Below are 16,021 nucleotides of genomic sequence, written 5' to 3' on the forward strand. Positions count from 1 at the left end.
TAAGAAAAAAATAAACCTGGTCTTTTCCAATTTCTCTTGCAAATTATTTCATTACAGTGGCGGACCTTCCGCAGTTTTTGATTAGCACTAGTAAAAAAAACTAAAGCAAACAAAGATTTGTTCCCGATAGCCATGTGATTTAGCGCAGAGCTTGGCGCTTTGGATTGCTCCTCCCCCACCACTAGGTGGCAGTAAAGCTTTAAGCTCCTTTTTACTTAAATTGAGCCTGAAGTGCTGTACACTAAATCAGCTGGACTGAGACGAGTCGCGGGGTGCACCATTCCCCATGATCAAGTCACTCCAGTTTAACTTCAACTTACTGAACAAGCTCTGTTACAGCTTGATTAAAGTTAAGGTGCCCATCCACTAGAAGACATGAAAACAACTACATGATTACGACATTATAATCATGCAGTCGTTTGTCAGTCTGTGATGAGCCTACACTGATGATCAGTAGTTAAGTGTAGGCACATCAATCATCTGCAAACATGCTGAGCCTGACGTTATCGTCAGGTTGTCCATCATGTTTGCCCGATAACAGATGTCTAAACGACCAGCGGGAGTGCGCATCTCTGGTCATTTTAGATACTTTTGCAAACGATTTATGATAGATTGAACGATAACGATATTGTTATCATTATCGTTCAATTAAATCATCTAGTGGATGGGCACCTTTAGTGCTAAGGAGGAGATTTATCAAACCTTCTAGGTGTAGGAACCACTGATTTATGACAAAAGGAAGTTGAGCAGTGACAGTTTTAGTGAAGCAAAGGCATAGAAAAAAACACTTCTTGCGCCAAGCTGCTGTATTGGAGCTGGTCAAGGTGCTGAAACAGGAAGAGAAAGTGAGAGTCAATCAGATATAACAATATGCCCTGCTGCTTAGCAGCTGCCTAGAGAGGGGTGGGAGGATGGGGGGGGGGGGGAAGTCAGGGACTGAGCAGGGTCACGTCTGCGGCAGACAGAATGAGAGACAGCCTCCAATGAACCCTTGAAGATGCCCTGATGCAGATACAGAAGCCAGGAAGGATCCAGAGAAAGCATAGGTATCGGGAATGAAAAAAAAAAAAAAAAAGGAAGCCCATGAAATGATTTCCATTCAATGGTGGCAAACATCGGACCACCACCATCAAATGGTGAAATCACTACCATCGGAACAAAAACATCTGTGGTTAGTAACCATCGGAATCCAATGTCCATCCCTGCGCTGAACTTGCAGGCAGTCTCCGGCCACCACTGCTCCACCGTGAAGTGCTCCCTTCTCCAGCATGATGTTCCTAATCAGCCACACGCCCTCGGTTAACAGGAGGCACCTCCCATGGAAGTCAGCGCTGTTATCGGACAGGGGCACCACAGCGAGGATGCTCAAAAGAAAGCCCAGGAAATACAGGGCACATTGTACAAAGAGGACATTGCTCATTGCCATGTTCAGCAGCTGCGGAGGGGAGTGTATGGAGGCTGCGAAAATATGAACAGGTGCTCCAGCCCTGGGGACATACTGCTGATAATGCTTATGGTAAGCTGCAATACAAATCTCTCATCCTTGATCCTCCTGGCCTTTAAGCATAGAAACATAGAACCACTTGGCCCATCTAGACTGCCCCATTTTTAAACGTTACCTCGAACCTTATTGATCCTTACTTCTTCTGAAGGATATCCTTATGTCTATCCCATGCATGTTTAAATTGCTCTACTGTCTTAGTCTTTGCCACCTCACACTGGTGAGATGCAGGGGACAGGAGTGAGAATGGAAAGGGTACCTTTTAGGTAAAAACAAGCACTGAGAGGGGTTGTTAACTGTAGCAGCTACTAATAATCGGGATAGTCACTCCCTGCCACAGATACAATACAAAAGAAGGTAGTAGCGCTAATGGTCAATATCATGTATAGCATATAATAGGATGAAATATAAAGGTACTTTCAATACATTTATTGTAAAAATAAAAATAGATTAATTTTCAATAAAAAATGTACATGATTAATATTACACAGATAAAAACATATATAAATATGTGTACATGTAGGATCTCACCCACAACCTCAAGTCCGTACTGGTCTAATGTCCATGAAGCCACTATAGGGGAACAAAGGTAATGCCACAACAGTATGGGAGCCTGTCTGCTGGAAATGAGTCCTGGTGTCCGCTAGAGGGATGTCCCTTCCAAGATGTATGGATACGTTAGATTATTGGGTCCTTTGATAAAGCTGCACCTAGATGCAGTGAAACGCGTCAGTTTCTATCAGGATCACCACCCTTCATCCACTTACCTCAATTGGTCATATCCATTTGGATCTTATTATCTTGCTTAAAGTGGCCTTTGGGACATTAGGAAACCAGCTACCAAGGAAACGCCAGCTATTGGTTGCAGCCAAGTATCTGCTACTCATGGACACCGCATATTGTGAGGACCCAATAATCTAATGTATCCATACATCTTGGAAGGGACATCCCTCGAGCGGACACCAGGACTCATTTCCAGCAGACAGGCTCCCATACTATTGTGGCAATACCTTTGTTCCCCCATAGTGGCTTCATGGACATTAGATAAATACGAACTTGAGGCAGGAGTGAGAAGCAGAGGACTGTGGTGACCTGGCTTGGGTTGTTATGAGATACAGGGGGCTTTCGCAAGATGAAATTGCTCCTGTGAGAAGCTGGGATGGGTCGCTAATACATAATATAAAATAAAGTCTCTGGCAGGCATCTGTCAGTTTGTTCAGGCAAATCTCGAGAACCACTGGTTGGATTATGATGCAGTTTTTACTATGCTATAGAGCATCTGTTGAGAAAGGTTTAGGAAACATTAATGTAGGAGAAAAGGGAGCAGAGCAGTGACAATTTTAGTTAAGCAAATAAATGAAAAAAAACGGACTTCCGAGCGCTTTGTTGATTACGCGGCCTAAGCCATATATCACAACGATGGACTTTATTTTATACTATGTAGAGATTGATACGTATTATCCGGTTTACTGATACAACATTTCAGTTTCTTTCCTTTTTTTTTTTTTACTGTACCCATTTCATTTATGTGAAAAACTTAATTTCAAACCCCGGTAAGACAGACACTTAACGTGGCTGAAGTTGACCTAAGTGGAGACTGTTTTTCTCTTGGAGAGCATACATGGCCCTTTTGCATGCCACGTCAAAACTAAACCATTTCGTGTTGATGCCAGGAGGAAAAACGACTAATGTTGTCTACAAGGCATCTTATAAGACCTTGTTAAAAAAAAGACTATCGCTGTAAATCCAAAATTGTTCCTGTGCAAAGCCGGGGCAGGTCGCTAGAACTAGGTAAATGATAGTTGGAATCAGTTTGGATGCTGTGGTCAACCTCCAATTGTCCTCTTGAGAACGTTTGATAAATCTCCCCCTAAGGTCGGTTTGAAAGCTTTTAGCGTATAGCACTTTCACTAGTAATAAGAGAATAGAGTTTTGGGTATGGAGAGGGTTCCTTATGTAATACATAATAAATAAATGGCGCCTGAGGGTAGTATCATAAATGTTGTAGATAACCGTATTTTGCTTGGTTTATTCTCCATTTATTGCAAGAACATTCTATTTATTCAGATTAGCCAGTTTAGTGACCTCACAGTTGCAGCCTAGAATATCCTTGTGGTAGAACAGATTGTGACAATACGAAGAATCCCCCTCTCAGAGAAAAAAAAAAAGCCCAGCCCTGTATATGTATAGAAATAATTTTTTGGGTTAAGTTCCATTGTAAAGGCTCTCACATCTACAATACAAGTTGATGAAATTGGAAAAAAAATCTGTCAGAGGATCAAGATACACAACAAACATCATTCAATGAATCAGACACAATTTATGATAAATCTGACGTCATTATTAATAATTTAGCAACTAACTGTTCCACTACCGTCGTCCTTAGAAACAGGAAAACAGATGGTGAAAATTAAGCTACGCTCCAAAACAGCATGAAGGAATTTCTGAGGAGTGTACTGGCTATAAAACTAAAACCCACACAGGTGTGAGAATTAATCTGCACCATTGCTGGAGACTGAAAAGCAAAATCGCAGGTGTATTTCCATAAATAAACATAATGCAATTTTGTTTTACAGAAACCATCTAGTGTTTCTGGTGGTGTTTCTGGTGGAGTGGAGCCTGGAACCTAAATGTAAAAGACTGATGACCAAACAAACGTTGATTGAAGATATTGCGGATGTCTAATCTAAAGCATAAATCTTTCAGATCGGTGGTTCTCACTGGACCCGAGCAGAGATGCACACATAGAAACATCTGACTGGGGAATGTTTTATTTATGCTGCATGCTAAATAATGTAGGAGATAGCCAAGTTTTGTGGGTCACAGTGCCGATGAGCTGAGCACTGCATCTAGATCAGGGTGTACGGACTTCTAACTACTGACAAATCTGCAGCTTTAATGGGAAATGATACCCTATGAATCAAATCAGTATTGTTTCCATCACTTTATTTGGTGTAAGTCCTCAGTGAAACATATGGGTGTGAGTCATGCTGCACAGAAAACAAACCAGAACAGCTTTTTAAAAAAAAACAACCACAAAAATCCAAATTTTTTTATCCAACCCTGGCTAAAAAGCATTAAAACATGGTTGAGTAAGGTTTCTAATACGTAGTAATGCTTCACAGTATTAATATAAGAAGAATAACATTTTCGTTTTCCATTAAAACATTAATGCAAAAAAAATAAATAAACTGGTTTAAACATAAAAAAAATATTTTTTTTCCAAACCTTAAAGAAACAAAAAACAAGGACTCTCTACATACTGTACTTGTTTTCTAAGTACACATTTAAACTGCTAATAATGAAATCTATAGACAGCAGTGCAATAGAGCTACTACCTACTGCAAGATTATTAGGGAAAATATGGTACCATAGACAGTAGTGCAATAGCGCCTTAACCCACTGCAAGATTATTGGGGAAAACATGGTACCATAGACAGCAGTGCAATAGTGCCTTTACTCGCTGCCAGATTTTTAGGTAAAATATGGTACCATAGACAGCAGTGCAATAGTGCCTTTACTCACTGCCAGATTATTAGGGAAAATATGGTACCATAGACAGCAGTGCAATAGTGCCTTTACTCACTGCCAGATTATTAGGGAAAATATGGTACCATAGACAGCAGTGCAATAGTGCCTTTACTCACTGCCAGATTATAAGGGAAATATGGTACCATAGACAGCAGTACAATAGTGCCTTTACTCACTGCCAGATTATTAGGGAAAATATGGTACCATAGACAGCAGTGCAATAGTGCCTTTACTCACTGCCAGATTATAAGGGAAATATGGTACCATAGACAGCAGTGCAATAGTGCCTTTACTCACTGCCAGATTATTAGGGAAAATATGGTACCATAGACAGCAGTGCAATAGTGCCTTTACTCACTGCCAGATTATTAGGGAAAATATGGTACCATAGACAGCAGTGCAATAGTGCCTTAACCCACTGCAAGATTATTGGGGAAAACATGGTGGTATAGACAGCATGGCAATAGTTCTTTTACCCAACACTAGATTATTGGGGGAAATATGGCATCACAGATGGCTTTTCATTAGTGTCTCTACCCAATGCCAGATTATTGGGGAAAATGGTAGCATACACAGCAGCACTGCAATATTGCATCTACCCACTACCAGATTATTAGGGAAAATATGATACAATGCCTGCTTGTCAAGCAAACACTTTGGAACCAAGAGTTATTCAGAGACACAATCCCTTTATTTTATTAATAATGACGCCAAGTAAATGTAATTTTCAGGCATATTTCCATCCAAGTACAGTAGTAGTAACACTTCAAATTATACATTATGCTACAATGTGCAATGAACGGATTTCTAAACATCAAAGATCGCTCACCCGTAGGTCTCATGCATAAATCCTGAGAAGAGTGAAGACAAATCCTTGCGCCGTACTTTGGGCCTGATTCAGACTTGGGAATAGAGTGAGATATCTCTCTCAACTGATCACCTTGGTGAAACCATGCTGCACTGCAGGTGGGGCAGATTTATAATGTGCAGAGAGATTTAGATTTGGGAGGGGTGTGTCCAAACTGACATCTAAATTGTAGCGTAATGATAAAGCTGTGCAGTATTTGTGGGCAACATGCAAAAGCAGCCAGTATTTACCCCACATGTAAAACAATTTATGTATTTACACCCCTTGCATTGCAATATGGTTTGTTCAGGTTCACAGTTGAGAGAGATATCTCACTCTATTCCCAACTCTGAATCAGGCCCTTTGCTCTCACTTACAACAGAATGCTGAAAGCGGGTTCTCAAAGCTTTCCTGCCGCATAGTGCACTATGGTCTTATTGAGCGCTCCATTATACTATACCAAATGCTAAAGGGCACCTCAGCCAACACTGCAACAGGTGCAAGGTAAACGTTTGTCAGTTATCCAGACCAGAATATTCCCTTTAATATACAGTACTTGATTTATAGATATTCCTGATAAATGATTAGTTACAATTGAATTCTGACAATAAGCAACCAGGCTCGGAAAGTCTTTTAGTTCTTGCTGTAAATAGGAATATTATAGCATACTGTACATATATCCATAAGAGACATATAGTTACAAATTAAGGTGGGCTGATTCAATGTGGTTCTAATCGCAGACACCATATCTCCTGAGGAGGATCACCTCGGCTATCTATACCGGATCCCACACTTCCTGAGGGGATTAGTTTGGCTGTCTATACCAGACCCCACACATCCTGAGGGGATTACCTCGACTGTCTATACCGGATCCCACACTTCCTGAGGGGATTACTTTGGCTGTCTATATCGAACCCCACACATCCTGAGGGGATTACCTCGGCTGTCTATAAACCGGAACCCACACATACTAAGGGGATTACCTTGGCTGTCTATACCGGATCCCACACTTCCTGAGGGGGTTACCACAGCTGTCTATACCGGAACCCACACATCCTAAGGGGATTACCTCGGCTGTCTATACAAGGTTCCACACTTCCTGAGGGGATTACCTCGGCTGTCTATACCGGATCCCACACATCCTGAGGGGATTACCTCGGCTGTCTATACAAGGTTCCACACTTCCTGAGGGGATTAATTTGTCTGTAAATCCTGAACCGTACACTTCCTGAGGGGATTTCTTTGGCTGTCTATACCGGATCCCACTCTTCCTGAGGGGATTACCTTGGCTGTAAATCCTGAGCCGTACACTTCCTGAGGGGATTACGTTGGCTGTCACTAGTAACTGTCCCTTCCATAGACAAGTAGACATGTAAATTAAAGTACTCATGCAGTGTTTCGATAGCAGCTTTGGCTCATAATTATAGCCAGGAATATAGAATTAGATCATGAAAGTAAGGACTAGCTGAGGGTAGGCTACATAACCTCCCTTACAAAGCAAAGACTACAGCCTAATGCCCCTTCAGTAACAATATTATATTATTCTGTTATACTTTCACAGCCTTTTGAAGAAAGTTCCACAGTAAAAACCACAAACATACAAAACTTTAAATAACATTGTATAAAGCAAAGAAAGCCATGTGTGAAGCCACAAGCAATACCCATTACCTTCTCAATCAGCTCATAGCACTCTTCCAGTTTCAGAGCTTTGTTCTGTATGGAGTTGGATGCTCTTTGGTATACATCCAGCCATTCTTCATACACACTGTCAGGAATAGAAGCCACAGCAAAGCAGAGAGTTCTCAGACCTGTGGATGAGACAGTATAGTATGTAGTGGACAAATCACTATTTTGACGATGTTGAATTCTGCTTAAAAAACAATACTAAACTTTATTTCAACATAAACAGCAAATAATGCCTATGCTGCTTTCACTGACACTAAACAATAGTGCCCAGAATGTCTTATATACTGACATTAGCTGGAAGTATTATTGTCCTCAGTGGCTGTGCCATTGCTGACTGTATTTAAGGCCTTTTTCAATAGGATATAGTTTACAATGATGTAAATATATGGCATTTCCAATTAAAACCATGAATAACAGTACCAGATGTGTCCACATAGTATTTGGCACCGCAGACTTTGCAACTGAGCTGCACTATACAACTTCTTCTTAACACACACTTCTTAATGTGCTGATTTATACCAATTCCTGAGTACTTAGAGCACTATTAGTGACTTAGGTTCTGACTCAGAGTAATACCCACACCTGATGGTCTGTGTACTACTCTGATGTTAGAAGATTGGCGCTTGCACAGGATCTGTATTGCACATGTGCCGGTCTTCCCTCTCTCACAGTTACACAAAGTCGCAGCCTGATGACAGGCTGCAGGCCATTTGGTGGCAAGGAGTGGACGGGGCCGACCTCCGTTGCAGAAAACAATCCCTGGACTTGGCTACGGAGGGGTAATCTGAGTAACCTCAGGGTCTTAGGATGCAGCACTTGGATCTGTGATGCTGTCAGGAGGAGTCTATTTACACCAGATGCCGCCTGCTGCAGTAATTGTACAGCCACTTCCCTGCTGCTTTGTAATACTGTACAACTCTGATTTAGGCCCTTGGCACACTATTAGCGAATGGACACAAAATTCAAGGGGAAAAAAAAGTACATAATAGGGGTAAGCAGGCAATAGCCTGAGGTCCTATATGAGTGATTTATTCCAATTCCTTTGCAACAAGAAACACTTAAAAATGACCCAAGCACAGGAATCGCTACCCGTGGTGAAGCATTCAAGTCCCACCAGGCGTCTCGCGCCATATTATGCAAAAAGGATAGGTGCAAGAAGTAACATTTGTACACAAGGGCTGGATCATAAGTTTCTCCAATCATTTAGTGATAGATAGGATGCTACTGCCTACAAATAAAGGCATATATATAATTAAAAAGAGTAAAGTATTTAAAAAGCACAGCGTAGAAGTATTTATGAAAAATGGCCTATGACGTTATGTTCTGCACGCCTTCATTGACCTCCTACTGTCGTCTTCTCAAATAATCCCAGCCTATTCAAGGTTACAAAATTTACATAAAGCACTATTCCATCCACAGAACCTTCAATCCATCACAGTCCACATACATCTTACTTCCTTGCACGTTAAACAGCTCTTCTAATCGCGCCATGCCATGCTTGACTCGGTAGCGCAGAGCGTGTTTTCGTGCAACTTTTTACCTTCAAATGTGTTTTTATTCACCTTCAAATGCGTCTTATTCGCAATGCGGTGCCAATAGGACGCACAAACAGCTTCTGCTGATTAAAATGATATGCGGCATGCCTCTGCTCTGTGTGCAACTGCGGGTGTATCTGCATGCGAAATGCTACGTTACAGTGTTACAGCCGCTGGCACACAGAATATAGGCATGCCGCATAGCATTTTAATCAACAGAAGCTTGTGAGTCCTATTTGCACCGCTTTGTGAATACGCATTTGAAGGTGAAAAGTTTGGAGAGTTACAGGCACAATAACACGAAGAGCTCTTTTTTACCAACATTTCTTTTTGTAGTATCTACATTTCATCTTAACCAGGACATTTATTTTACCATCTTTTATCAACAGCCAGTTGATGACAAAGTGAAGCTGCATTCACTGCATTTAGTAAGAGAATTATAGTGAACAGTATATGTCCAGGACAAATAGTCTTAGGAATACTGGCTCTGGCCTTGATGACAGAACTTTACAAAGGCAGGATGTACTTCTACTGCATCCATACCTTCTCTAGCCATTGTCACTTGGATGTATTATCCTTCACTAATTCTCAGATTGGGCAACATATCCTCCACACAGCAACTTAAATAAAAGGCAGCATTTATGGCTTAATTTTTCTTGTGGCCCTCTTATTTCATTGGTTGGGAATGAAGGCGAAAACCGCACATTCTAGTGCCTGATCATTCCTTTTCTTTTTTCTTCTAAGTACCCTCTGTGTCCAAGTGAGTCTGTGATCCCCCATCGTGCGTCCAAGTGAGTCTGTGATCCCACACCGTGCATCCAAGTGAGTCTGTGGTCCCCCATCGTGTGTCTAACTGAGTCTGTGATCCCCCAACATGTCTCCAAGTGATTCTGTGATCCCCCATCATGTGGCCAAATCTGTGGTCCCTCATTACATGACCAGGTGAGTCTATGATCCTCCAACACGTGGCCAAATGAGTCTGTGATTCCCCATCACGTGACCAAATGAGTCTGTAATCCCCCATCATGCGGCCAAAATCCTGCAGTCCACCCCAAGTAGCGAAGTACTGCGATTTTCCATCACGTGGCCAAGTGAGTCTGATCTACTCTCCATTATTTTAGCCATCATAAGTCAATTAAGCAGGTTTTCCAAGAGGTAAGATGTCCATAAACAGAGAGCGATTCTGTCCATTATTACGCTTACCTTCTGTAGCAAACTGCTCCAGATGTTTTAGTGTAATTTCTTTGTACTTTGAAGTTTCAGCCAGACGGTCATAAATTACCGTATCCTATATTTAACCAAAAGAAAACAGCATAAACTATATTTGCAGAATATGTACAACATACTGTAAAATATAAGTAATTGCCAATCAGCATGGGGGAAGTTACATAAAAGCAGCCAAATTAACTGCAGGACTGAAACGAACACTAACAAAAAAAAGCTCTGTTCTTATCTGTACCCATCATAGCAATGCATTTGGTAGATAAAGGCTTATATTAAACATCTGTGCTGGTTATGAGCAAACTAATCCAGTTGTGTGTGCCACCTTTGGACACAGCCATGTCCCCAACGAGGTCACAGAGTTGGGATATTTATGGCGTTTTATGTTGCAAAATGTGCACATAAACATGTAGCAATATCTGGTGAAATATATAAGGAATATAAAACAATTTAATGTCAAACAAGCTACTTTGTGGACATTTTTTTTTACACCTTAAAATTTATACTACACAAATACGAGGGCAAGATAAAAATATATAGGGTTAGAATCCCTTCAATACTTTAATTTGTATATAGACAGCTGTTAGGCTGGAAGCAAATCGTTTTATATTGTGGCTCACAAAGACTTTTCATTGTCGTTCCCGGTCTACTAATAAAATCCAATGGACTCTATAGAACCCAGTCTACAAGCTTGTATCAACAAAACAGACAAGTTCCTTTCTCCTGAGAAACTTCCTCAGCGCTGATCTAAACAATGAAAACAAATATTTATCTACCAATATTCAGAAGAATGAAGCCTGTGAACTCCTTTAGGAACCAGCGACACCAATGGGAAGTGTCTGAGTGATGTGCCCATGGTTACAAGTGAATGGATAGGCTCCATCCTCAGGAATATGGGTTAGCCCACAAGACTACTGCCAATGTGTGAAGGTGACTGTTGTGCATTAAAGAAATAAAAACATTACTACTAATAGAGTGGTGCAATAATATACATGTATATTATATACTATTGCACCCCTTGCATCAGTGACTGAGTTGAGATTTGTAGTGCCAACTACTTGTCCACTGTATTGTACTGTACTGTCTTATTGTTTTGCCATCTGTATGGCGCTGCAGACCACGTGTGGTGCCCTATTAATAAAGTACAATAGTAATAATAATAATAAAGCACATTTACAAATATAGCTAAGATGAGACCTGTTTTTTAGGTTGGAAATGAAATGTAATATATTAATGGTAGTTGCCCACTAAGGCTACACACAGACACCATGGCCAGGCAGTATGGAAATAAAACTGCAATAAGAGGCATGGTAAAAGCAAGTGAACAGGCAGATCAGCATACCCAGGCATACAGGCAAGGATGAAGGAACACTGTGTATGGAAGACTGAGTTGCATTGCAGTGTACATTACTTACAGCCCCCTTGCAGTACAATCTCAGTTTCCCAGATGAGTTACGAACGATCACAGACATACGTTTTCGATTACTGCAACAAAAGAATTATGTAACACAATGTTTCCAAAGAGTACTGATACAATTAACTCAGCTCATATTTATATTATACACGTTTATATTTTATTTACTAATATTGGATCTATGGGACACACAAGAAAGAAAAAAAACTTTAAACATTAAAAATGCAATTGACATAATACAAATGAACATGTCCAGACATAAGTTTTACCTTGTAAATTCCAGCACATTTAGCAAATCAAACTTTTCCTCCTGACCAAGCTGAAAGAGATTTCAAATAAAGAGATCAGTGTCCACATGAAACAAATATTCAATATAGTTATTGTTTAAAAGGTTCATTTGTGATACACTAACTGCCCAACTGTTTTAATAGTTTAATGTAACAGAGGGGCAGACACCTGTGATTTGTTAATAATATCACCCAAACGTCACTATCAAAGTAGCATTGTAAATAGATCATAAGAAGTGACAATATTCTCTTCCTTTTCTCCCATGACACATGTCCAAGGTATATAAGCAAGTGCAACCAATCAAGGCTTTACATAGTATCATGTGATTGAAGTTTGTTCTTCCTATGTGTGGCCAAACTGTGTTTGCCGATTGTGCCAGCTCAGAACATTTATCACCAGGTTTATGAATGAAGTTGCATTCAGAGAATTTCAGTAGATTTTTTTATTTTAGTGTTAAATATAGTGACCAATAAACCACTTTACGGCTGTGATACCTGGGTTATATACTGCTGCTATTTACTAGGCTGGTTTAAGGGGAATATCCTGGCCACAACAAACAGGACTTTATTTTTTTTTTAGGTACTACAGTTACACCGCAAGCAAAAGCTGAATTCTTTGCCAAGTCTGATGTCCAAAAACATGAGATTTGGGGGACTAAGTGCGCCTTTAGTCTGGCAAACATTTCTCATGTTTGCTGAAAATGGTTTTATATTGGCAAACAATCACTATTCATACCTCAAATTTGTGTGGGACATTCATTTTTATTGGGCATGTTCTGAACTGGATCCATGACCAAATTTAGCTGCTGAGTAATTTATACTCCACCATTATTCTCATTTGTGAAGATGGTAAATTAATTCTGGCTATTTATTGTTAGACAACTGAAAGAAAGCTGTTGCTGTAGTATACACAGGTTTACCTAGCAGTCCACTTTCTGTGGAATGGATGAGACAATGACTTGGCCTGATGGCCTGATAAGTTATGTGAAGCATGCGTCTTAACCATGATGCAGACCTTCCAAGAAAGAGAATATAATCCCAGTTTCTTGGAGAGATTACTATGAAGTAGGTTAGCGGATAGATAGTGATATCTTGTCAATACCAAAAACAAAGACTATTAGAAAGGATACCTCTTGTATACACTTAACACACTGTTCCAATTAATGACAAATAACGCTTTTTCTTTGCCTGCTATAGAGGATGTTTAATTAAATCCCACATTGTTCCTAAATTAGAATTGCAACAGTGTATTTAAAATAGTTGCCAGCACTATAAATATGGAAACTATTCCAGAGAGAAATAAATTGCACCTGTACCCCATACATTTCTAAACCCTATGGCCTAAAACATAGTGGACCTCATTCAGAGTCTCTCGCTAGATGCGATCGCTCGCCCCCAGCGTATGCAAATTTGTCAAAGTGACGCCACGGGAAACGATCACTCGCCAAGTCATAAGCACACCCACCATGTCTTAGCGAGCGGCCAGTGTACGCCCAATCCACAGGCAGAGCCGCCCACCAGCACATGTCATCTCCAGGAAGTGTATAAAACATTGGTACATCGACAATCGGAAGCAATCGTAGCGCTTGTGGTTGCCTTACCCTACCGCAAGCACTGCAAGGACTTCAGTGTAAAATACAGGCATGTGACGTGTACTATGATGCTGCGTGTTAATTATGCATGCCTCTAAAACGGAGTTGAAACACTCGGGCATGCCTGCGTTCGCACCTCCACTCTCCCGTTATTAGTGTCCTGCCCCTGTTACCACCCACAAACAGCCTCTCCTGTCACTCATTTCACTGGGCTCTCTTTGCTGGGCGAGCGAACGGCCTGCGATTGCACGGAGTAGTTCGCGCATGAGCAGAACGAAGCGTGTGCATGTCCGTACACAAACCATTGGGCCGCTTGCGAGCGCACAGCGCTAGCGAGAGACTCTGAATGGGGTCCAGTGTCAGGATTAAACACTTTGTTTTTTAAGAACAATAAATAAAAAAAAATTAGCTCAACTAGCAAGATTTCATGAACCAAGGTTGACGTGGTGATGTCGGCATGGAGAAACGTTCCATAAACAAAGGACAGCAGTGAGCAAACACCTACAGTACACTTCAACATTGTTTTATCCTGTGTGCATTAAATGGGAGTGTGATTAATTGACTGCAAATTTCAACACATGGCACATGCAGCCAGTATCACACACAGTACAGTGAGGACTCCACAGATCAGGGCATCATAGTTGCAGAGCAAAATACTCATCACAACAAGTTCAGTGGCGCAAAGAGCACAGACAATGTACCATAACACAACGGAGGGAGTAATATGGTCAGATGGACCATGCTTCACTACTGTCCATGAACAGACAGTTGCACATGTGGTGCCAACCTAAAAAATGCTTTGCTGAAGTAGAGTCATTACATTAGAAGGCCAGATCAATGCCAGTCTTTACTACATGGTAGCAAGTGATCATCTCCATCCCATACTACATCATATCTTTAATGAGCATGACAATTATGTTATCTATATTTCATGACCTTCTAAGTCATTATATCCAAACCCAATTCAGTATTATAGGATACGTCATAATGAAGGAGATGGCATTTTTACAAACCATCAACTAGGTGCCACTTGAGTGACTCTTGTGGAAGAATGGTGGTGAATCCCATCCCGCACAACTGCAGACATTAATATACCCCATGCCATTGCACAATCGGGCATTACTGGGCCACAGGTAGTGGCTCAGAGTCCTATTAAGTGACTCTACACATATGTATATACGTATTTTACATTAAGTGACTATGGCACATACAGTATGTAATTGAGACTTCATTGGTTGCTTCTAGGAGTATATAAATTTGCTAATTCGTCAGGAGTTTCTTTACAACACGTGGCACTTTTGTGCATTTGAAGATGCTTAAGCTGTGCCAAGAAATGTGCCTCTCCACTGCCTGCATTTGGAAGAACAAAATCATCCCATGAAACGGATAGGAAGAGACCCAATGTACTCTCAGGAATGGTGCAAGATGAAATCCTGTTGCAGAGTGGAAATGTCTGGGTACCTCACCACACAGGATGGAACACCTCTACAAATACACCAGTCTACTCCTATATCTCAGTCCAATAACTGGCTGATCGGTTCCATAATTGCACAGTCTATGGCCACCTAAAGGGATTATTTGCCAAAAACATTGTCACAGTTTTTTCTTGTCTGATCCATTGTACAGCTGTGGAGCCTCCTGCCTGTAGAGCGCCAGCAACAGCCTTACATCTGTAACCCATCTCCTGACACATCTGATAAATGACAAAATCAGTTTATATGAAGGTGAAAATAGAGAGGGTTGCAGATGGGAAGGCTTTCATGGCTTCCCAATATACTTTTACCTCAATTATAAATGTAAAACATGATGTCGGCATGTTAGCATTACTTCCAGATAATTACTTCTCCTTGCCAAAATAATATATCACAGTCTCACGTTTCTGTGTACTGTGTGTTCTGGCAGTGCAGGAGGAGAAGGGAGAGTGCATGGCACAAACACTATATGCCAACCTGTTCCTCCCTTCATTTATTCTACTATACAGCCTCTCATGCTGCTTTACTTATCCCTATACTATCCTCTACAGCCTCCATCAGTGCCCTGCAGTGACAAACGCCATTCAATTTGGACAGTTTTTCTCCAATTGATAGAAGAAGAGTGATTGGTCGTTATAACCGTCAATCAACCAAACCAAAAATTGGCGAATAATCCACATTTTTCGCCCCTGAAAAAATATTGGGGCTAATTGGATACCGCCCATAGTATCAAAGATGGGAATGGAGCACTCAAGTGTACAAAACCCTTACATAGTGGGGTATTCATGAAAACTTGGGGAGAGAAAATTGTGAGATATAAAGTACCAACCAATCTGCTCCTAACAGTCACTTTACAGCTTTTAGGGTCTATTTACTAAGCCATGGATGGAGATGTCGTGAACAGAGAGAACCACTAAAGCTGGGTACACACTGAC

At 40.9% G+C, this 16,021-nt stretch overlaps 1 protein-coding gene across 4 annotated transcripts in view; it reads right to left on the reverse strand.

Annotated features, from left to right (window-relative positions):
• The window catches only part of ATP8A1 (ATPase phospholipid transporting 8A1), a 197,281-nt gene that overhangs the window by 79,004 nt on the left and 102,256 nt on the right, over window positions 1–16,021 (reverse strand). For all 4 annotated transcript variants that reach the window (XM_088450578.1, XM_088450575.1, XM_088450577.1 and 1 more), the window contains 4 exons: window positions 12,005–12,054; window positions 11,737–11,806; window positions 10,304–10,388; window positions 7,548–7,687 (listed from right to left, as the gene is read on the reverse strand). In XM_088450578.1, coding sequence (XP_088306704.1) covers window positions 7,548–7,687; window positions 10,304–10,388; window positions 11,737–11,806; window positions 12,005–12,054 — 345 coding nt within the window. The remainder of the gene's footprint in view (window positions 1–7,547; window positions 7,688–10,303; window positions 10,389–11,736; window positions 11,807–12,004; window positions 12,055–16,021) is intronic.

This window comes from Taudactylus pleione, unplaced genomic scaffold (genome assembly GCF_031769625.1).
Source record: "Taudactylus pleione unplaced genomic scaffold, aTauple2 ptg000519l, whole genome shotgun sequence".
NCBI classification, from domain to species: Eukaryota; Metazoa; Chordata; class Amphibia; order Anura; family Myobatrachidae; genus Taudactylus; species Taudactylus pleione.